At 40.0% G+C, this 24,761-nt stretch overlaps 1 protein-coding gene across 2 annotated transcripts; it reads left to right on the forward strand.

Moving 5' to 3' along the window:
- Positions 1 to 3,382: 3,382 nt before the first annotated feature.
- LOC132885396 (uncharacterized) lies at positions 3,383 to 12,143 on the forward strand. Of its 2 annotated transcripts, none has more exons than XM_060920046.1 (12): positions 3,383 to 3,449; positions 6,051 to 6,162; positions 8,831 to 8,922; positions 9,102 to 9,182; positions 9,874 to 9,939; positions 10,214 to 10,255; positions 10,365 to 10,409; positions 10,534 to 10,569; positions 10,668 to 10,900; positions 11,138 to 11,297; positions 11,834 to 11,945; positions 12,071 to 12,143. In XM_060920046.1, exons 2-11 carry the CDS (start codon positions 6,098 to 6,100, stop codon positions 11,941 to 11,943), a joined length of 930 nt encoding a protein of 309 aa, XP_060776029.1. In that variant the 5' UTR covers positions 3,383 to 3,449; positions 6,051 to 6,097; the 3' UTR covers positions 11,944 to 11,945; positions 12,071 to 12,143. The 2 variants fall into 2 exon arrangements, with proteins under 2 accessions (XP_060776029.1, XP_060776028.1); XM_060920045.1 differs by lacking the exon at positions 3,383 to 3,449 and adding an exon at positions 5,631 to 5,875.
- Positions 12,144 to 24,761: the final 12,618 nt, after the last annotated feature.

Here is a 24,761-nt window from a genome sequence, read left to right on the forward strand (position 1 = left end):
GGAGCGCAGGATGCCTGCGGAGCCGAGCGTATCCATGTATTGGTATTGCTGTGTGCACGCAAATCGTGTATTGGTGTTGCTGTGTGCACGCAAATCGTGTATTGGTGTTGCTGTGTGCCCACTAATCGTTTTAAAAACGTTAATCTGATGATCCGCTGATACGGTCTAATGTAAACATGGGCTTAGACTTGTTCCTGGCAACATTCTGGATGGTCCTTTTTGTCTTTGGTCTGGAGCACAGGGTGTCCATTTCTTCCAAAAAAAGACCTGGAATACTGATTAATCTGACCACAATACACATTTCCACTGTGTGATGGTCCATCCCAGATACCTCCAAGCCCAGAGAAGTTGATGGCACTTCTGGACACAGTTAACAGAAGGCTTCCTTTTTGCACAATAAATTTTAATTGGCATTTGTGAATGTCACTTTGTATTGTAGCTTCCCAGATAGCAAATGATGTTATTTCAATGTTGATATTTGGTCAAGATGGTTGATTTACAGTTATAGTTGAACACTGATGGTGGATCAACCATTAATCAACCACTGATAAAATAAAAAGTTGAAAAAATGTGTTTGAATCAATGTAATGGTTGAAGGAAACATTTGATCAATGTTGAATATATGTTGATTTTGTTGTCATCATACACTGCACCACTGGACAGGAGCCTGGGGTGCACTCTGGGTGAGACCATTTTGTGGGAGGGGGGTTTCCTATATTTCATTTATTTAATTTAGAATTTTAATAGAGCACAAGGAACTATGAAGAATAGATTATTATTTATGGTTATGTGCAAATCTTGTGCGTGCAACATGTAAGGAAAAAACGAACAGAAAAACAAACATCTCCGTTTTCTACCATATGGAATGGTCCAAATAACCGTCTCTCAGAAGAACTTTCTCGAGCTCCGTTGACGACGAGACTTGCGACCATAGACTGTCCGCAAGCGACTGAAGAAATTTCAACAACACTGGCCAGTTCTCCTCTTTGTAGTAAGTGTGGTTAAAAATAGTGGTTAAGTGTATAGGCTTCGTAGTGGTGAAATGGTAGCTATAAAAGGACAGCCCTCTGTGACAATTAACCTGACCTGTATTATCGTGATTTTCATAAGGTGAGGCGGGAATAATATGCTAGAAATGGCTAGGACGATTCCTGACATCTTTTCAAAGGGAATAATTTATTTCTCGTATGATTAAGAAGTTGACATGGGAAATATGCCAAACAAAAGACAGTCCAATACAAGCAGCTGCCGCAAGCTTTAGCTACACCGAGTTACAGTCTCCTGCTCAGCGCCTCAGGATAAATGTTGATTAGCTATGAACAAAATTAGCTATGAACATATTTGGGCGGCAACTGTGCTAGTTGGTTCATTCACATTGAGGTTGTCTGCGGACTTTTACGAATTTATCCGTGCTCTGTCCGGAGTGCATGAAAATTGATATCCTTCCTGCGTGAATTTATATCCGCTTTCTCACTCAGTATTTTGCTATAGAGGGCTCCGAGATGATGATAGTAAAAATAGTAACCATGCGGTCGGCGCGGCCATCTTGGAAGTCTCTCGCTCCAGAGCGCGCATAGAGTACACATCATAGAGTAAACATTCACCGATTCGTTTCCGCGTTAGAGGGCTTAGAAGCTTGGATTTTTTTAAAGAATTTAGACATCTGAAGTGATGGAGCACTACTGTGAAAGTTTGGATAAGCAGGCACGGGAGCGTTATGCTGAGAAGGTACGTTTCATTGGGAATGTAGATCCATACACTGTTAGTGAGAAGGAATGGAAAGCTGACCCCAGCTTGTTGCCGCATGTGACATACATCGATCTTGTGAACTATCTAGTGTTTCACCCAAGTCCATTTTGTGAACTAAAGCATGTGTACATAAACATTACTAGGCCGAGATCTTAAATGCCATTTGATGCAACAATGCACTGCAGTAGACATAAGCTACCTAATGTGACAAATATATCCATTAATCATTGCTGAAAGTACATAGAAAAGATAATAGTTTGTATCACATTTATTTTAGTAACTATGAAATTCAAGACAATTTAACCTACCGGTCACAAAGTGATCAGAACAAATCCGGATACAGTCAAGTTGTCCTAAATTTGATGGGTTAATGGCAGCCAGCCACTGTCGTCTCCTCCGCTCGCTTTTCGCCTGTGCTGCAATTCCCTGGTTAGTCACGACTTTAGGGAGTCTGTGGAAGCTTTTGCCACCCTTTTCCCCCCGGCTACTACAGCCAACAATGACACGTATTCGGCATTGTCACCCCTTTTTGCTTCACTGAACAGCAACAACAACACAGCCTGACCCAGGCGACCTTTGACTTCCAATATGGCCGCCGCTGGGTTCGCGCTTCATCATTGGGCTATGTGCTGTGGCAAGAAACGGGTTTCCTCTGAAATGATTCTTTAAAAAACTTCAGGTTTCACACTTGCATGTTGCATGATATATGGTTATCAAATAACGCTAGCACTCTTTTTGTCTTTCAGTCAGATTTTCGCGGCATGCACAGTAGCCTACAGGTGTTTTAACTGGTGCCCACTTTCATTGCAGACAAAATCAGGCTTATTTCTAAAACAGTATAAGTGTATTACAAATAATTTAATGTCCAAAGAAAAAAACACATTAGGCAGTACAATTCTGTAAAGTGCAGTGTATTGATGTAGTATGCATTTTTGTGCCCAAAATATAGCACTTACTATAGTAATACTGTACTTTATGCAGCACTAATGCAGTAGGGGAAAAATAGTTTTGATGCTGCAGTTAAAAGCTATTTTGTTTCATATGGGACAACATGGGGCAGCACGGTGGTGTAGTGGTTAGCGCTGTCGCCTCACAGCAAGAAGGTCCGGGTTCGAGCCCCGTGGCCGGTGAGGGCCTTTCTGTGTGGAGTTTGCATGTTCTCCCTGTGTCCGCGTGGGTTTCCTCCGGGTGCTCTGGTTTCCCCCACAGTCCAAAGACATGCAGGTTAGGTTAACTGGTGACTCTAAATTGACCGTAGGTGTGAATGCGAGTGTGAATGGTTGTCTGTGTCTATGTGTCAGCCCTGTGATGACCTGGCGGCTTGTCCAGGGTGTACCCCGCCTTTCACCCGTAGTCAGCTGGGATAGGCTCCAGCTTGCCTGCGACCCTGTAGAACAGGATAAAGCGGCTACAGATAATGAGATGAGATGAGATGGGACAACATAAAAATATGTACATAATTTTACAATGAATACGAAGGGGGAAATCTACATAAGTGTAAAGTTGATTCTTTTCCTATTATAGCTTCACCAACAGATGTCGCCATTACTCTATGGACCACTGAACCATGGCAATTGTCTCACTCTAAGCTGTCTAGAGCTAATTTTCAATAAATAATATACAGCACACATTGTTTTTCTGTCTCCTTTTCAGGATCTAAGAGCAAGAATCTGCTGTTGTGCAGCCAAGTCAATAAACAGGTTTGTACACTAACCACAGTGCCAATATCCCTTGTAGCATGTCATCTTATTGGGCATCTTCTAAAGCTAAAAGACGCAGAGTCAAAAAACTAGTGAGGGATACACAGCAGGATATTCTATCTGAATATAATTTAACGGCTGCTAATTCCAATCATGAAAGCACACACCCTACCTTTGAGGGCCAGCTACGTGGTTTCTCAACAACTTCAGACTTCTCACTAAACACTCATAGAGTTTCAAGTAATCAGCAGGAGGATGCCAACTTGTGCACCACACAGGCTTCAGATTCAGACTATGAAGTAGGGGCTGATGAAATTGAACCTGACCCTGGCAGTGGTGATGATGAGCCTAATGAAGACTTTCTAAAAACAAGTTTGAAATACTGGGCAACATCCTATTCTGTGTCTCTGGTTGCACTATCCGCTTTGCTCTCCATCTTAAGGGTGTTTCACCCAACCCTTCCCAAAGATGCAAGAACATTGCTTGGAACACAAACAAGTGTGCCTACCACTAAAATAGAAGAGGGAGAGTACTACCATTTTGGCATAGTACAGGGAGTGCTTTCACGATTAAAATGTTTGAGTTTACTTGCAGTGCCAAGTACTCTTGTATTGCAGTTCAATATAGATGGCCTACCTTTATTCAAAAGTTCAAAACTGCAGTTCTGGCCTATTCTTGGGTGTCTGAAATGCGATTACACAAAGTCCCCTTTTGTTGTTGGTGTCTTTTGTGGTGTAGGCAAGCCAAAGTGTGTTTTCCAGTACCTAGAACAGTTTATTGGAGATCTTAAGAATGTACTGAGTAATGGCATTAGGTATCTTGACAAACAGTTTGAAGTTAAGGTTTCTTCCTTTATCTGTGATGCTCCGGCCAGGGCGTTCATTAAACAGACCAAGGCACATAACGGCTATTCAGGATGTGACAAGTGCTTTCAGGAGGGAGTATGGAGAAATAAAATGACTTTTCCTGAAACAAAAGTGAGACTTAGGACAGACTCTAGTTTCACAGATAGGGTTGATGAGGAACATCACATTGGGAACAGTCCTTTGTCTGGAGTAGTCAAGATGGTTTCCATGTTCCCAATTGACTATATGCATGCCTGCTGTCTTGGTGTAATGAGGAAACTGCTGAATTTGTGGTTAAAGGGGAAAGATCTGAGAACAAGGCTTCCATCTCAAACTGAACAAACTATTTCAGAGAAACTGATTAAGCTGTGTCCCTACATGCCTTGTGAATTTAATCGTAAACCGAGGGTGCTAGGAGAACTAGATCGGTGGAAAGCCACTGAGTTTAGATCCTTCATGCTGTATTGGGGTCCTGTAGTTTTGAAGGATTGCCTCCCTAGTGAAATGTATGACAACTTCATGTTGTTTTCTGTCGCAATGTATCTCTTGCTATCCATACATATTTCTGTTGAGAAACTGTCTTTTGCAGAGAGGTTGATGGTGTCATTTGTTGAGCACTTTGGGAAGGTGTATGGAAAGGATGAAATCGTATATAATGTACACATTCTTATTCATTTGGCCGAGGAATATAGGCAATTTGGCTCTTTAGATAACATCTCTGGGTTTCCGTTTGAGAACTATCTTGGTCAAATGAAACGTCTTCTGCGGAAACCACATCAGCCTCTTCAACAGGTAGTTAAACGTTTATCGGAAATTCAACATATTGAGAAACCACATCCCACAGATGTCCCAGTGTTGTACAACATCCACACTGATGGTCCTGTACCCCCCCAGTTCTCATTTCAGTACAGAGAGTATAAGAAGGTTTCAACTTATCTGTTTACTTTGTCATCAAAGATGGGAGACAATTGTATTCTAGTGGCAGATTGTTTTGCGTTAGTAGAGAATATTGTTCAGACAGATGAAGATGTATATATAATTTATAGGAGATTCAGAAACAAACAGCCATACTACATGTATCCCTGTGATTCAGCTTACATTGGTACATACAAGGTCAGTGGGCTTCATAACAATGTAGAGATAGGCAAACTGAGCTGTATCAAATGTAAATGTCTGCTTTGTCCAGATGGCGATGGCGCCATAGCAACACCACTGCTTCATTTAAGGGTGTAGAGAGGGGGGTGGGGGGGAGTGATATCTATCTAGTTCATATCACTAGTTCATATATATATATATATATATATATATATATATATATATATATATATATATATATAATAGTTCATTTTCATGAAGAATACTTTCCCCCCCAATATTGAGAGATGAGTGGTGAGGTACTGTGGTCAGTTGCACTCTTCCCAAATGGTGGGACAGCTGTAGTACTGCAGAGCTGGTTTCGTGACAAGACCTCGTTATTATGGCCCCCCAAAAAAGTAAACCTGGCCAAAGCTCTTCGCGAGAAGATGGAACCAGACCATACCTGGATTGCATACAGTGATGTCCGCCAGCTTGTTGCATGTAGTGAGTATAATCTGTGCTTCAGTTTTAGACATACCTAATTGCATTACATGTAACTGGCACTCCTAATCAGAGCACCTCACAGATAATTAGGTACAGGGTGCAGTCCCTTGTACACTGAGCTTAAAGATGGAATATTGTTGCAATTTGTGTTTTCTTTTTCCTCTGCACTCTCCAGAGACCTTTGAGGAAGCTAGGCGCAGAGAAAAGAAGTACAGCTCCACAATGTGTGCAACCACAGATTTGGAAACTGAAGATGAAGAAGCTGCGAGGGAGAAAAGAAAACCACGGTAAGGTGATCTGCAGTGGAATTTATTTCCGTCGCCTCACAACTTAACCAGTTAAAAACTGCAATCTGAAAAATTCTACAAATCAAGGGTGTGGGACTTGGTAGAATTTTTAAGGATGCTTGACTTTGGAACAGTACTTGGCGAGTCGCCATGACGTGGAATCCTTGAAAATCGACCATTAACATAGTATGAGTACCACTGAACTAGAAGAAGACTGAAAGCGTCATCGCCTTTCAGTTAGCGCCATGCTAACGCGCAGATGCGGGCACCATTTTGAAGTTTGGATTACTGGAGACAAAACTCGCTTCTGTCTATGTAGGCTGCCACGAACCTGCCGAAAAAAAGACGCCTGGAGACATACAGTGGTGCTTGAAAGTTTGTGAACCCTTTAGAATTTTCTATATTTCTGCATAAATATGACCTAAAACATCATCAGATTTTCACACAAGTCCTAAAAGTAGATAAAGAGAACCCAGTTAAACAAATGAGGCAAAAATATTATACTTGGTCATTTATTTATTGAGGAAAATGATCCAATATTACATATCTGTAAGTGGCAAAAGTATGTGAACCTCTAGGATTAGCAGTTAATTTGAAGGTGAAATTAGAGTCAGGTGTTTTCAATCAATGGGATGACAATCAGGTGTGAGTGGGCACCCTGTTTTATTTAAAGAACAGGGATCTATCAAAGTCTGATCTTCACAACACATGTTTGTGGAAGTGTATCATGGCACGAACAAAGGAGATTTCTGAGGACCTCAGAAAAAGCGTTGTTGATGCTCATTAGGCTGGAAAAGGTTACAAAACCATCTCTAAAGAGTTTGGACTCCACCAATCCACAGTCAGACAGATTGTGTACAAATGGAGGAAATTCAAAACCATTGTTACCCTCCCCAGGAGTGGTCGACCAACAAAGCTCACTCCAAGAGCAAGGCGTGTAATAGTCAGTGAGGTCACAAAGGACTCCAGGGTAACTTCTAAGCAACTGCAGGCCTCTCTCACATTGGTTAATGTTCATGAGTCCACCATCAGGAGAACACTGAACAACAATGGTGTGCATGGCAGGGTTGCAAGGAGAAAGCCACTGCTCTCCAAAAAGAACATTGCTGCTCGTCTGCAGTTTGCTAAAGATCATGTGGACAAGCCAGAAGGCTATTGGAAAAATGTTTTGTGGACGGATGAGACCAAAATAGAACTTTTTGGTTTAAATGAGAAGTGTTATGTTTGGAGAAAGGAAAACACTGCATTCCAGCATAAGAACCTTATCCCATCTGTGAAACATGGTGGTGGTAGTATCATGGTTTGGGCCTGTTTTGCTGCATCTGGGCCAGGACGGCTTGCCATCATTGATAGAGCAATGAATTCTGAATGATGCCAATGAATTCTAAAGGAAAATGTCAGGACATCTGTCCATGAACTGAATCTCAAGAGAAGGTGGGTCATGCAGCAAGACAACGACCCTAAGCACACAAGTCGTTCTACCAAAGAATGGTTAAAGAAGAATAAAGTGAATGTTTTGGAATGGCCAAGTCAAAGTCCTGACCTTAATCCAATCAAAATGTTGTGGAAGGACCTGAAGCGAGCAGTTCATGTGAGGAAACCCACCAACATCCCAGAGTTGAAGCTGTTCTGTACGGAGGAACGGGCTAAAATTCCTCCAAGCCGGTGTGCAGGACTGATCAACAGTTACCAGAAACGTTTAGTTGCAGTTATTGCTGCACAAGGGGGTCACACCAGAAACTGAAAGCAAAGGTTCACATACTTTTGCCACTCACAGATCTATAATATTGGATCATTTTCCTCAATAAATAAATGACCAAGTATAATATTTTTGCCGCATATGTTTAACTGGGTTCTTTTTATCTACTTTTAGGACTTGTGTGAAAATTTGATGTTTTAGGTCATATTAGAAATATAGAAAATTCTTAAGGGTTCACAAACTTTCAAGCACCACTGTACGGAGACTGTAAATTGCACAGGGTTTTGTGATAAATTGCACGTCATATTTCAACCATGTGATGCTTTGTTCAGTCAACTGTATGTCTCTACAGCAGGAATAATATGATTGTAAACAATTCCAATGGCTGTAGGAGTGAGTTTCCATGGTAATCGAAAACAAATGAAACCACAGCTGCAAAGATGGTGCATGTCTTAATTCACACATTAATGTTTTGAAAAAGCTGTCGAGATATCTTACTTAATTGTCAACAATATACAAGCTCCACCTGAGATGCTACAGCATGATTAAAACATATTCTATGTGTACGGTCTTCTGAACAAACCTAAATATTCCTCCACAGCGATCCACGACCTTTAATTGTTGAAGAGTGCTCTCCACATCATATTGATAATTCAAAAATAAGTAAAGTTTTGGTAAAAAATAAAATTAGGATGTTTGACAGGCTGTACTTTTAAATTGTTTTAATTTCGCTAGGCCCACAAAGCCAAACTTTAAAATGGCAGCCAGATTCACACGTCATGTGTGATTAGTCTGCGTTTCCAGTCTTCTTCTAGTTCAGTGACAAGGAAGCATGCTTCCTTGACTTTGGGAAACGGTGTATATTTTGACTTTGGCTAATAAACCTGATATGAAATGGACTTATGTTTTTTTTTTTTTTTTTGTTATTGTTTGTCCTGTTTTTTTTTTTTTTTGTTTTTTTTTTGTCAGCCCAAATCCAGTATACATGGACTCCGACTCTGATGAGCCATCTGACCTGAAGAGGAAAATGTTTTGCAGACCACCTGATGTGGGCATTCCAGGTATTGACTCAGTAGCATGGCAATACATCATGTTTTCAATAGGTGCAGCTATACAATGTTAAACAATGATGTGTAGTAGTCCTTTAAAAACTGCACCTCCACACAAAATAATTACTTGTATATTTGTCTGAATTTGTCAACACAACATACAAATAATCCTTTCTACTTGCATGTTGCAGGAGACATGTCAAAATCCTGGACATGCCAAGAGCTGCCACAATCAAGCCAGGCTGTGAGGTCCCTGGAGCATTCAAGGGAGGGTATGTTGTCAACTTGAATACTGTTTGAGTTCACCTTGCTGCAGCTTATATTCACGATTTTGCGTGGTCTTTTGTTTGTATTTTTTGGACTAAAAGGGACTTTGGACTTATTTGTAAAGTGCTGTGAAATCCGGTGCACCTCTTCGTACGAAAATGATATTGAGATTCCTTGATGTGTCTTAAAATCTGATGTGCCTTAAAGGTACAGTGTGCGATTTTGATTTCATTTTGAAGCATATTGCATGCAAAAACACCCCTACCAAAAGAGTGTGAAGAAATAATCCTGCTGGCATGTGCTGACCAAAGTGTATTCGTAGCATAGCGGAGTTTTATTTAAAAATTAGCCGGCTAAACTACTAGCTGCGGCCCGTCCCTTCTTGCTGTTCCAGTTTATGAATGAGGTGGCGATAATAGTTTTATGAAATAAAACTCAGCTATGCTACGTATACACTTTGGTTAGGATGACAATAGGATTATTTCCTCACAATCTTTTGGTATGTATAACTGTCTTTTGCATGCAATACACTTCAAAATGACATCAAAATCGCACATTGTACTTTAAGTTTGAAAACTATGGTAAATGAAGTAGTGTATGTATTGATGTAATGTATGTTTTATGTATTTATCAGGAATTCATTGGTATGATGCATAAATCAGCAGGCATTTTAATTTTAAAATGTGTACTTTTCAGTAACAACACCAAGGTCGGCTCCAGGCCATTACGGTCAGCTTAGGCCGTCACAACTGACAAGACGTGGTAAATCACATTTAATTTCTTATTTGAAGTCTTTGTGATATAATCATCCCCATTTGGAAGAAAAATGTATGCTAAAAGGATCACATTTGCACTGATATGCTATAAGAATGAATGAATTTATTTGTCTGAATTGCAGAGAAATTCAACTTCCTGTAATCCCAATTTAAATTCAATTCTGTGCAGATTCAAAACAATGATGCCAATTCATATTCAATATTAATTTCTGAATTTTGTACAAGCCTGTTTCACGCAACTTGTTTTTCCCCTTTTGTAGATCTGTTTGGTGACATATCTCCACGTGACCAATTTCTCAATGGTAAGCTACCAAATAGTTGTCGGTAGCCTCATAAGCATCTGTATTTGACACCTTTTAATAGAATTTGAGTCTTATTTGACTGACTTGTACGTTTCTTATTGTGTTTCAGAATCAGGCGCTACCTGCCACCAGCTGCAGGTCCCACAGAGAGAAAGTATGATGCCATATTTCCTTTTTGTACAGTCATGTGCACACAATTCTGCAATAACACCTTAACTATAAAGTCTGGTTTACACGAGAGAAATGCATAAAATTAACGTGCATAAATTGTTTTACAGATGTGACCATGCAAGGTAGTGGGCAGCTTTACAAAGGTAAGTCTATTAAAAGCAGTTATGGTACTGTATGTAAGAACATAAGTGATGTGCACATTTTTCTCTCATGACAATTTATTTCCATCCTTTTTTTTAAGACATCACCATCGAGAAGCTGACGGAGATGGTAGCAGAGGTGCTTGTGGTGGTGAGAGGACTCGCAAGGGATATGCAGTTCCTCAGGGGGCACATGGCAGGTGGCATCCCCGATCAAGGGATCCCCAATCAAGATCAGGTTCCGGAGTGCCCCATCAAACTGCCCCTCAGCAATGAGGCAGACTTGAACAATGCTGAAACATTGTTGAAGACTGAGGCAGTCCGTCTAAAGATGGTAATTTGTTAAACAAGCTGATCTTGACTTATACATTTCTTATTGTGTTTCAATTAATAATAATTAAAAAAACAATGTTCATCTCACTATATGGTGTGAGGTTGATCTGTCCAGTAGATCCCACTCAACAGTGAACTGATCTTTGGCCCCATGAAGCGCCCGGAAGGGGCGGAAACTTAGGCACTCTATAGGCAAACTGGCATGAGCTTTATTCCATTTTTCCTCTTATCTCACTAGATTGCCCGCTTGGCCTTGGTGGGAGGCACTTCCTCTGAGTCTATGGTTCGGAGGATGCTTGGAACAGCACTTACCAATGGCCTGGCCTGCAGCTACAGTTGGGCTGGCAAGAATAACAAAAAGGCTTTTAAAGAAACCGTGCTACAGGAGTGCATGTTTGGTGAGTTTATATAAATGTTCCTTCTTGACACGCGTGCCGTTTTGACACAGTAATGGTAAAAGTTCAATATTGTACACTTGAACTGTTTTCAGATAACCATTGCATTTCATCACAAACTAAGATTAAAATTTGGACACATGCTGTTGATCCAAGAAATATTGGTTACTGTGGTAGCATGCAGGCGCACACACCCCCCTCTACAAATGCCTTGTTTAAACTGTTTAAGTCGGGCCAAACGTTCTATCTAACATTACACTTAGCAGACTCTGACACATGCTGTTGATCCAAGAAATGTTGGTTAATGTGGTAGCACGCACGCGCGCGCACACCCCTGTACAAATGCCTTTAAACTGTAAGTCGGGTCAAACGTTCTATCTAGCATTACACTTCGCAGACTCTTTAATCTTATTTCATAGCCCTCCACACAATCACACAGTGAACGAAAGATACCATTTGTGGTTTGCCTCAAGAAATGCAATTCTTAGTAATGGAATTATATTATGTCATACAACTTTTGTATTATTCCTGTCTTTCAGCTGCTGCTCGGCAGAGTGACCGGCGGCTTACCCAGCAGGCCTTCAGTGAATTAGTGAAAAATTGGCTTCGGTACGCCCCTTGGCGTGTCGGGGGAAAGAAAAGGAACTAGATGTAAGTGAACTTGATATTCCTAAATTGCTGTTTTGTAAAAGTAAGAGGTGATTTGTAGTATTTGCTGTCTGCAAAACGTTCTATCATGAGCACTGACATAAATGTTGCCTCTGCTTCTCCCACAGCCTCCACTTCAGGATTGAAGTCTTTTTTTTTTTTCTGTTGTTACTGACACAATAAAACAACAATAACAAACAATCCCTCTTCTGTTATTTCATTCAGTAATTGACAAATATGTATGAATGAATGTATGTGGTTGTATGCAGTGTTTGATCTGTCTGTGTAGGCTGATAGACATGAAGTAACTCTGAATGAATAATAAAAGTAATTATACTCTATTAGCATATGTACCTTTTAGATAATGGTCAAACAGATATCGATTCAGTGTCATGACATGTCGATTTCCATTTAGATGATGGTTGAATCACCATTGATTCAGTATATTATTTCAACATGAAATCAACGGAAATTTAAATGTAAGTTTCTATTTAGATGATGGTTGAATCACTATTGATTCAGTGCTGACAGGGTTGAAAATTCAACGTTGATTCAACCCAAATTCAAGGGGACACTTTCAATATCATTTCAACATTGAAATAATGTTTTCTGCCAAATGCTATTTCAATGTTGATTCAACTGATTTTTGCTATCTGGGTTAACAAAGGTTTGCCAAAGTAATCCCAAATTCATGTGGTTATATAAGCTATAGATGAATGATGGTTCTTGATGCAGTACCGTCTGAGGGATCAGAGATCATGGGTGTTCAACTTAGGCTTGTGCCTTTTGCTCTTAATGCACCTAAATGCCTCCATATTCCTTGAAATGTTTAATGATATTATGCACCATAAAGAGTTAAATATCCAAATCTCTTCATATCTTTCTTTGAGGAACATTGGTTTTAAACATTTCAATAATTTTCTCACAGATTTGTTGGCAAACTAAAGATCCTCATCCCATTTTTGCTCCTCAAAGACTAGGCCTTTTTTCTGGATACTGATTTTGTAGCAAATCATGATTACAGTCACCTTTTGATAGCACCTGTTCCAAATCACATCATTATTTAATTGTTTTGCTTCATTAGTAGACCTAAATTGTCCCCCATCCCAATGTCTGAACAAGTTCGTGCCTGTGTTATTTGTGGCAGTAACACATCAACGTTGCATTTCTTGCCCAAGATAGAAGAGGTGAAGAAGAAATGGTTGGAATTTATCTTTGGAACACCACCAGCGAAGTATAATGCAATGTTATTACTGTGTTCTGATCATTTCAACCACAGTGACTTTTCAAACTTTGGTGCCTTCAGTAGTGGTTTTGCTTTGAGGTTGTTTTTAATACTTGGATCTTTACCGTCAAGATGATCGACCACCAGCTCACAAGCTGTAAGTAAAACATTAACTTTTTGTTTGAAGGTTTTTGTTACAAAATAGCATGCTCATATTCTCCATGTTAACATGCATGGCATGGTCACAAGCTAGGCAGGGATGAGAGTTTTCCACTTTTCAGCGGATTTCCGCTTTTTCTGAGTAAAAAAATGACCTTTTTATATTATGCCAAATCCGTTGAGAATTTTTTTAATTAATTTTTGGGGGTTGGGATATGTTCCTTCATGCTTTTCAAACTTTATTAACTCCAACAATGTTTACACATTATTTGTAAGTCGCCATCTTTAGTCTTGTTTAAATCTCATTGAATGTGATGTAAAATTTGTGTTATCTACATTGTTATTGGTCAAAACATCGATGTTGAGACCATAATAGCCAATCAAAACAGTTTTTACAAAGACACCCACATCCGCTTGTTCTGACCCACTGGAGGTAGCGTCACAGTGCTGTTAGCCAGTCAGAGGTGACACGTTTACTGATTGCTGTTAGCCAATCAGAGGTCACATATTTACATGTCATGAATATTAATGAGTAAGAGCTGAAATCCTGTCGTTCTCCCGCCACCCACTCCTCCACCAAACTAGAACAGCCTGAAACAGGAGAACCACAGCATTTTTTTCACCAAAACTGGCTCACAGGGCATTCTTTCATACTACAGACCACCGCACAATTAATGAAAAAATGATGCAATGAGACCTTTAATCAACTCAACAATCAAACAACCAATTATCTAACTATCTATCTTACACTATATGGCCAAAAGTATGTGGACACCTGGCCATCACATCCACTCATGGGTCTTCTCCACACTGTTGACACAAAGTTTTCTTTATCATTAACATTTCCCTTCACTGGAAGTAAGAGACCTAGGACAAAGCATTGTCCAGTTTGGCAGCAATAAATTGATTTTTTAAAAAAAGAAGAAAAATGTATGGGATGGAAAAATTATTGGTATGGAAAAGTTTTCTGTAAGATGTTGTTGATTTAATATTTAGCTTTGTAACAGTCAGAGGTAAAGTTGTACCTTATAACAAGATACATTCTAAAAATGGAGAATGTTTATTGGTAACATGATGCATTTTTTTTTATCTTATTAACTTAATAACTGAGAGAAAAAAGAGAAGCTAGTGAGTGAATGACTGATTATAGTATCTGCTACACCGTAAGTAATAACAAGAAATAACTTGTCTCATAGCCATTCCACAAATTAAATATAAACCGATAACAAAATCTCCTGAGTCATGCAACAGAAAAAAAAAATGTTTGCCCTTTTGTCTGAAGATTGAGTTTGAATCCTGGCGATGATGCAGCCATCCATGACCAGGAGTCTTCGAGAGCAAGATTGGCTGTGCGCTCTGAGTGTGAAGGATATCTCTCTCTTGCTCTCTCTCTCCTGTCGATCACAGTGACACTAGCCAATCATGAACATCTTTGAGCTCATGTCCGTGGAAGGGGGTGAATTGCAGTTTCCTCTGAGTGTGTTACGCTGCTCTGTGATGCAGCATGAACAGCAGGTCAAAAAGATGCGAAGATGCACTTAGCTGCCTTTAAATGTCTCTGAGGATGCATGTGATAGTTTTCACCCTCCTGGTTGGTAGCTTTCAAATGATACAGTGGTGCTTGAAAGTTTGTGAACCCTTTAGAATTTTCTATATTTCTGCATAAATATGACCTAAAACATCATCAGATTTTCACACAAGTCCTAAAAGTAGATAAAAAGAACCCAGTTAAACAAATGAGACAAAAATATTATACTTGGTCATTTATTTATTGAGGAAAATGATCCAATATTACATATCTGTGAGTGGCAAAAGTATGTGAACCTCTAGGATTAGCAGTTAATTTGAAGGTGAAATTAGAGTCAGGTGTTTTCAATAAATGGGATGACAATCAGGTGTGAGTGGGCACCCTGTTTTATTTAAAGAACAGGGATCTATCAAAGTCTGATCTTCACAACACATGTTTGTGGAAGTGTATCATGGCACGAACAAAGGAGATTTCTGAGGACCTCAGAAAAAGCGTTGTTGATGCTCATCAGGCTGGAAAAAGTTACAAAACCATCTCTAAAGAGTTTGGACTCCACCAATCCACAGTCAGACAGATTGTGTACAAATGGAGGAAATTCAAGACCATTGTTACCCTCCCCAGGAGTGGTCAACCAACAAAGATCACTCTAAGAGCAAGGCGTGTAATAGTTGGCGAGATCACAAAGGACCCCAGGGTAACTTCTAAGCAACTGAAGGCCTCTTTCACATTGGCTAATGTTAATGTTCATGAGTCCACCATGAGGAGAACACTGAACAACAATGGTGTGCATGGCAGGGTTGCAAAGAGAAAGCCACTGCTCTCCAAAAGGAACATTGCTGCTCGTCTGCAGTTTGCTAAAGATCACGTGGACAAGCCAGAAGGCTATTAGAAAAATGTTTTGTGGACGGATGAGACCAAAATAGAACTTTTTGGTTTAAATGAGAAGCGTTATGTTTGGAGAAAGGAAAACACTGCATTCCAGCATAAGAACCTTATCCCATCTGTGAAACATTGTGGTGGTAGCATCATGGTTTGGGCCTATTTTGCTGCATCTGGGCCAGGACGGCTTGCCATCATTGATGAAACAATGAATTCTGAATTATATCAGTGAATTATAAAGGAAACTGTCAGGACATCTGTCCATGAACTGAATCTCAAGAGAAGGTGGGTCATGCAGCAAGACAGCGACCCTAAGCACACAAGTCGTTCTACCAAAGAATGGTTAAAGAAGAATAAAGTTAATGTTTTGGAATGGCCAAGTCAAAGTCCTGACCTTAATCCAATTGAAATGTTGTGGAAGGACCTGAAGCGAGCAGTTCATGTGAGGAAACCCACCAACATCCCAGAGTTGAAGCTGTTCTGTACGGGGGAACGGGCTAAAATTCCTCCAAGCCAGTGTGCAGGACTGATCAACAGTTACCAGAAACGTTTAGTTGCAGTTACTGCTACACAAGGTGGTCACACCAGATACTGAAAGCAAAGGTTCACATACTTTTGCTACTCACAGATATGTAATATTGGATCATTTTCCTCAATAAATAAATGACCAAGTAGAATATTTTTTTTCCTCATTTGTTTAATTGGGTTCTCTTTATCTACTTTTAGGACTTGTGTGAAAATCTGATGATGTTTTAGGTCATATTTATGCAGAAATATAGAAAATTCTAAAGGGTTCACAAACTTTCAAGCACCACTGTAGGTGAGACATGACTGGTGGGTGGGAATTAGCCAAGACTAAATTATGGAGAAAATCTGTGCGTGTGTGTGTGTGTGTGTGTGTGTGTGTGTGTGTGTTTGGGGGGGTACGGCAATATTCAACTTAGAGGAAGTAACAGTAACTTCATGTCAGATTGTTATCCTATCTGCTGAAATGTTTTATTTCTTACTGATTCTTCCACATGAATGATCATATGAAATGGGAAGATTGACAGAAATAACATGAATTACAACCAAAAGAAAGGCTTTTTGCATGTGCAAGTTGTATGTAAGATTTTATGATTCACAGGGTTTCTTTTCAGCCATAACCATGCCCTCAGGCTGCCAATTTCATCTGACAGCAATCTGTAAGATTTTACTGCCACTACCTATGTAGCTGTTAATCTGACACTCCAGTAACACCTTTCTTATCATCAGCAACCCACTCTAAATCCTACAGAGAGCATCAGCTCAGAAATCACATGCACAGCACAACTAATCACACACACAGCAGCAATATGGGGTTATTCACCCACCACCACTACCAATTTCTATCACACTACGGAAAATGAGCATGGGGAAGTGTAAGAGGAAGCAAGATTACTTTGGTTCTTTAGGTTCAACACTTTAGTAAGAGCCATTGTAGAATCATGACAACAAAAAGTCCCATCAATAACAGTGATGGGGTATTCCAGCATGTGACTTCACCATGTAAAGCACGCGAGTCAAAAGGCTATGCAGTGTTATAGCATTCATTTTCACAAGAACCGCATAACACAGTATTAATTTTCCCATGCCTTTCTGCTGATGCCTTCCACTAGAATCTATTTCTCTTGGTGCTTATCTTAGTGGCACAAATTCTTCATGCAAAAAGCTATCGAAATGGGCTTCAAAGTGATGCAGCTTTCTATCACTGGGAGATCACATCGCTGGGAGTTCATGCATGTCTTGCATTTTTGTGTGTGAAAGACAGACAAGAGTGATATTAGCATTTGTTCGCTCCTCAATCTAGACTGGAGCAGTTAGCAGAGCTGTCTTTACACACTGTATTAAACACAGGCCAAGTTTACATTAGACCGTATCTGTCTCGTTTTCTTCACGGATGCACTGTCCGTTTACATTAAAACGCCTGGAAACGCCGGGAAACGGGAATCCGCCAGGGTCCACGTATTCAATCCAGATCATGTCAGGTCCGGTGCTGTGTAAACATTGAGAATACGCGGATACGCTGTGCTGAGCTCTAGCTGGCATCGTCATTGGACAACGTCACTGTGACATCCACCTTCCTGATTCGCTGGCGTTGGTCATGTGACGCAACTGCTGAAAAATGGCGCGGACTTCCGCCTTGTATCACCTTTCATTAAAGAGTATAAAAGTATGAAAATACTGCAAATACTGATGCAAATACTGCCCATTGTGTAGTTATGATTGTCTTTAGGCTTGCCATCCTTCCACTTGCAAGTGGTAAGTGACGCGCATGCCGATATGCACTGGGATCACACACACAGCGGCTCAGTCCCGAATCACTGCTCGTGCGCTTCACTCGTGTGCTCTGTGAGCTGCGCAGGGCCGGAGTGCGCACCCTCCAGAGGGCACTTGCTGTTCAGGGCGGAGTGATTTGGAGCGCAGGATGCCTGCGGAGCCGAGCGTATCCGTGTATTGGTGTTGCTGTGTGCACGCGAATCGTGTATTGGTGTTGCTGTGTGCATGCTAATCGTTTTAAAAACGTTAATCTGATGATCCGCTGATACGGTCTAATGTAAACCCCACCTCAGGTTGCCGACCCCCCACAGGGGACTTTTAGGACTGTTAGCAAACACACATCTAAAGCTCCATGAGTTTTTGTGCTAGAAACATTCAAGTAACACTACCTAGAAACCTTGAATCTTCTAGTTTTCAAATATATATCTTTAAAACAAACTTTATCTTTAGCACTTTTAAAGAGAATAAAAACAAATCTTACGAATTTCAGTACTTCAGCCAGCTGCAGCCTCTTAACGGCACACCCATCAGCTATTCACATGTTAAGCGCATGGAACATCAGTGTCGTCATTCGCTCATTGTGTAGCAAGGGGAGATGAGAACACGCCCCATTTCACTGGTATAGATAGTTTTCACTGACATCACGGCATTCCGGGGAACGCCCCCCAGCCGCCATCTTGGTGGGCAAACAAAACAGACCATTGCCACTACTGGCTACGTTATCTCGGATGAATTTATGAAGTTATATAGTCAGTTTTCTAAAATAAAGATCAATGTCGGCAAAATCAAGCAAACAGAAGTATATAAATACATTAGACAACATCTCACGACAACGGTATGCAGCCAAACTGGCCTTGATTAGGGGAATTGACCCCTACGAAGTGGACAAAGATGCATTTTCAAGTGACTATGCAGGGCTGCCAAAGCCTGAAACTGCCAAAGCCTGAAACTGACTTCATCAAACTTTAAAGGCTGTCTGATATATACAACTTTATATATTCACAGCGCGCCTTTTGGCGGATGCCGCCTGATTCGCGCAGATCCGATTTTTTTTTTTTGTGCAGTCCTGCACACCGCTCGGGCTGCACAAATGTGCGCAGCTTCCCGATTTAAACTGTTTTTTTCTCATCCTTATACTTCCTGTTTCATGGACTGTAACGGATTTGCTTATTTAGTAATTTTAATACAGAATTTACTTTGAAATTATAATCAGACACTCCATCGCCCCCCCTAAAAAAAAAATCGGATCTGCGCGATTCAGGCGGCATCCGCCAAAAGGCGCGCTGTTTGCATCCCAAACACAAATCAAATCATACAGAATAGACCTAAAATGTTTTTCAAAAATGACCCTTGCATGAGTGAAGTGACAAGTTTCAAATAGAAATGTGACAAACGAGCGATATTAAGTGTACATTACAATGTAAACGTACACTCAGCGGTTCCAGTTAGGCATCCTCCAGAGATTGTTCACATGACGTTTTGGTTTCCAAAAACAAACTTAAACACAATTGATTGTTTATTTAAACAACGTACCACTTATAAAATGATCGGAGCAGACTTTGCTGTGTTTGGAAGGCTGATAATCCTTGCGGTTGATTCTCACAAGCCATAGATTTCTCCTTTGTATGCTGAGTTTGTTTGCTCGCCTTCGTGCTCCCGTACAGTAGGAATTCCATAAAAGGTCCGCTTGACTTCATCATCTGACCTATTATGACAGCCGTGAATACAACAGGTGTGCACCATTGCTAGCTTTAAATAGTAATAATGTAACTATAAATGTAAATAATATATAAATAAATGTAACTCGCGCATTACAATGTGTGCTCAGTGACCCGTATGGTAAGCTTGCCCTCCAAGATGGCCGCCACCAGGGAATCCCTGACTCTGTGACGTCATGTGAAAACTATCTATAAACAAGTGCACTTGTTCACTTGTTTCCATACCAACTGAGAAACTTTGAGGCCCCAAAGGCTCCTCTGAAGAAAGTTGGCAAGAATCACAAGCCAGTTTGTGGGATTGAGCTGAACACAAATGGGAATAGGGCCGGTGATGGTCGCAGAGCCCATGTGTACTGCAGGTTGCAGGGAAGGGAAACAAAAACCCTGTGGAAGTGCAAAACTTGTGATGTTTTCCTTTGCCTTCAACCTGACAGGAACTGTTATGATGCTTGGCATCCAGATGAGGACTGCGATGAGGACTGACAGCAGAGAGCCACAATCCAGGGATGATCATTAGCTATTGAACATTTTATTGAGTATCTTACAGTTGAAGAGGGCATATTTATTATAAGATTTAGAAGAAGCCAGAATATTTAATCTGTGACTGTGATAGCTTTGTTTTTTAGGGCTTCTTTTCTTTGCAGTAACTTTCCAAGCAGAGATGTGTGGGGGCAGGGAGGTACAGGGGCCAGGGCCAGGGTCTTTGTCTTTGACAAATGGACTATTAACAGTGACGGGGGGGGGGGGGGGGGGGATTACAGGTGAATTACATCTACCTCATCAATATTCATTTGAAAGGGCAACTGGCTTTGGAGAAAAAATAGGTAGTCTGAAGTTTCTACAATTAGTATTGAAACTACATAACATTTCTGAATGCCGTTCTTACTTTTATGTAGCCAACACCTATGTTTACAAGGTTCAGACTTCAAAAGTCTTGTGCAGATATATTTATAGTGTGTTTTTTTTTTACAAGGTTTGAAGATTCTGAAAATAGTTTTTTTGTAAGGTTGTGTTTGCACTTAATTTAAATAAAAACAAATTTGATTACATTCACTTTACTCTCATATTATTATTGGTGAGGGTGTCCAGAATATAACCATGTATGTCACTTTTGCATGGATGTTTTTAGTTAGATGAAATACTTAAAAATGTCAAGGTTTATCAGACTGCCACAGAGTGTCTGACAGGCCCAGGACCTCAGAGTGTTAAAGCAAACAGCTCCAGGCTCTGGGGTTCAATCCTTAGCTTGGGATACTGTGCACAATAAAACTTTTTGTCGCAATATACAATACTGTACAAAAGTCTCAGGCACCCTACTTTTTTTCATACAAACTTTGTTATAGATTTCTATTTTATGACTTCTACAGTATCTAATCAGTACAAAGACATTTTAGAGTTCCAAATATTCGTTTTCCAGCACAAAATTAAATTTTACAGAAAAAAAAGTTTGTACCTGAGCAGCATATTAAATGAGACCACTTTTCAGATTAAAAAAAGAAAACATAATGAAGGCTACTGGGTTTTGGTGCAAAATTAAGAAGTGAGTGTGACAGTCAAAGTGTCCAGAAGAACTGTGGCTGGTTCTGCAAGATGCTCAGTAAAACCTACAGCTCATTTCCACATAAAACTGCACTCATTGTAAATGAGATTACTATTTTATTTTTAAAGCAAAGTGTCGTCTCACACTAAATATTGACTTTGTTTAATTTATTATGGCTTACTGCTGTTTATTATAATATATATATATATATATATATATATATATATATATATATATATATATATATATATATATAATATGACCTGGTGATTTGTCCAGGGTGTACCCCGCCTCTCGCCCATAGTCAGCTGGCATAGGCTCCAGCTTGTCCACGACCCTGTACAGGATAAGTGGCTACAGATAATGGATAAATGGATGGATGGTGACTAATCAGTCAGATAATCCTACATGTTTGATGATGAATTCGGGGAAAAGATCTGTGGTTGATCATCCCCCATGTCACTCAAGTGAAAGTAGGTGGTTCTTGGCCACATTTGAATGACATAACTTACCAGACAGTGCCGGGTTTCCCAAAAGCATCGTAACACAAAGGTCACAATTAGATGGTTGAGCGAGCAGAACAATGAGCACTTTCTCTCCTAGTTAAAGGATATGGGACATGGATTTTTACCTGGGCATAATTATGTATAAAGGACATAAGAAATGCCATCTAAATCACTGCAGGGCGTCAAAAATGTGAAAATCATCACATTATTCAAGTTTTTCTATACATCAGCGTAAAACAGGGATTCGTTAATGAGCTAGGTGGTCACGTGACCCGTGACGTCACAAAAACTTTCCAAGGAGCCAGCGCTTGGGAATCTAATGTAAACAGGTTACCGAAATGGACACCATCGACAGTGGCATTCCCGATGTTTCACAGAGATGTGAAGTTAGACCCTATCAATTCGAACCGATAGCTGGAAATTCACATGAACATGGATCTTGTCTTTACTCTGACGGGTCAGATGATTCTGAGAGTGAGAGTTCATTCAATCCCCATGAAACTGAAAGCGGTCGGCTCGATAACACTTCCTGGTAAGTTAAAAACAATTCTGCTCAAAGGCTAATGATCTGTTGAAAGAAGTATTATTTTTGTATCATACATTGAAAGTTCATCATAGATCTAGCTAAAGTCCGTTGCAAGCTAGTTTTTTTTGATGATATTTTTCGAGATTGATTGAGATACAATGCTTCCAGAGTCCGAGATGAAAACATTCAAAATGGCGAAACGAGTCAGAATTATGATAATCAATAATTGATACACCCAAAATTATAATACTAATCCTTACCTCGGCTTTCAGTCGCTTAGCGCAGAGGTCTTCAACAGGGGGGTCGCGAAATCGCACCGGATCACTCATATCAACAAAAATATTCCTGCCCTGTCCCCTGGCCTCCGTGCAGGGATGCAAACAGCGCGCCTTTCGGCGGATGCCGCCTTTTTCACGGCTGAATCGCGCAGATCCGATTAAAAAAAAAATAGCGATGTTGGTTTATGGAGCATGAGGCATGAAGTGTAAGGATGAGAGAGAGGCGGTTTGGGTCGGGAAGCTGCGCGCATTTGTGCAGCCTGGCGCAGGTGTGCGCGGCTTCCCGATTTGAACTGTTTTTTTTTCTCATCCTTATGCTTCCTGTTTCATGTTTCATGAATTAATATCGCTCAGTACCTGAGTATTAATGTTGAAAGAATCCTCAGTGAAATGGTCCGAATACAGTTTGTGGGAAACAGTAGGTGCAAAGTTTTTTTCAACAGGTGTTCTGTAAAGTTGTCCTACCAAGCCTACTGCGCATGCGCGAAGCCTACTGCGCATGCACAGGTGAGCCCACACTTTCCTCAGCTTCGGGTCCTTGGGGAATGCAAAAAAACTTACTCCAGGGCATTTCCCATTGGAATTATTGCAACCATAAGCAGCACAATACACCATGATGTCCAATGTATGATGTCCAATGTACTTTAAAGACTATAAAAACAATTTTCTTGTCATCCACTTCTCCATTCATCTACCCGCTTGTGCTGTGCCCGAAAGTTTTTGTGACGTATGATCACGTGACAGTGGCTCTTCCGGTTGCAAAAAATGCATATCGGAAGTTGAGCAGAAATGCCATATAATCATCATGAATATAACGATTTTGCTGAATTTAATAGATGATTTTGTATTTGTTGATGCAATTAATTCATATTTTTAATGGAAAGAAACTGATATAGTGTGCTTTTATGTTTCATGTCCCATATCCTTTAAGATGCTCTTAGTGTTAAGAGGCTTTTGGGAAACCTACCCCTGTCCAGTGACTGCTGAGAGTCTGGTTTTGAACTGTCTGAAGGAAATCAAAGTGTTCTTTGAGTGCTATTTAATAATGAACACTGTATCCACATTTTTTTTTCCATTTACTTTACTCCTTTAATAACTTTTTAATTTATCTTAATTGTTAGACACATTGGACTTATTTGTTCAGAAGCAAATGTCAGACAGCAACATATTTTGACTGATAGAGCAAACTTTCAAGACATTATGGACTGTTCATTTTTGGTGGCTTTTCATTTGAATGGAAACAAATCCACAGTGAGCAAGGAAATGCTGAATTAAGATTGTTTCATGATCTGATATGGGCTTCAGTTTTCCTCCCAAGTCGGTAGAGACGAGACGCATGAATATTCAGCTCTCTGTTTTCATCCATATGCAACATATTACGCTGTTGGTGGTTCCATCCAAGCCTATTTACATATTGATTTAAAATAAGAGTAAAGGGAAACTCACATTTGCACATTAAGAGGTGGATTTGCATGGCCCAGTTCACCATACAGCATGTGATATACTGAGTGTGTGTCTATGTGTGTCTAAAGTTATGCAATAGTGTTAGCAACATAATATTAGTACAATGGCCCTTATTCATCATCATCAAATCTGATCATGAATTGAGAGCACATAAATTCCATGATCAGTTTCATATTTATCCTCTCTGTATGATCAAACTCATTTCTTATGTTTAAATTTGAGTGGATTATTTTAACAACCTAAAAGCAACATTGAATTGTGATTTAAAATCTACATTAATCACAGTATCACTAATAATCACAGTACAATAAGGATCATAGTGCCATTACCCCAAACTCTGGAATCCTCTTCTTCAGTCTCTCCATGACTGCTCTTCTTTCTCAACTTTCAAATCTCAATTGAATACGTATCTCTTCCATGAACATTTCTCTTCCTCTCTTACTGCTTAGTCTTTTTTCCCCCCTGTAAAGCGACCACCTTGGAATGTTGAAAGGTGCTATAGAAATTATTATTATTATTATTATTATTATTATTATTATTATAGTAAGTACAATAGTAGTTCAGTCATAAAGTAGTATGCCTAAAAGTAATAATGAGTGAATAATAAGTGAATATTAGGCAGCAAGTGCACAGTCTGCTCTGACAGTTGATATGCTGGAAGCAGGAAAAATGGGCAAGCATAAGGAGCTGAGTGACCA

The sequence above is a fragment of the Neoarius graeffei genome, chromosome 4 (genome assembly GCF_027579695.1).
Source record: "Neoarius graeffei isolate fNeoGra1 chromosome 4, fNeoGra1.pri, whole genome shotgun sequence".
Taxonomy (NCBI): domain Eukaryota; kingdom Metazoa; phylum Chordata; class Actinopteri; order Siluriformes; family Ariidae; genus Neoarius; species Neoarius graeffei.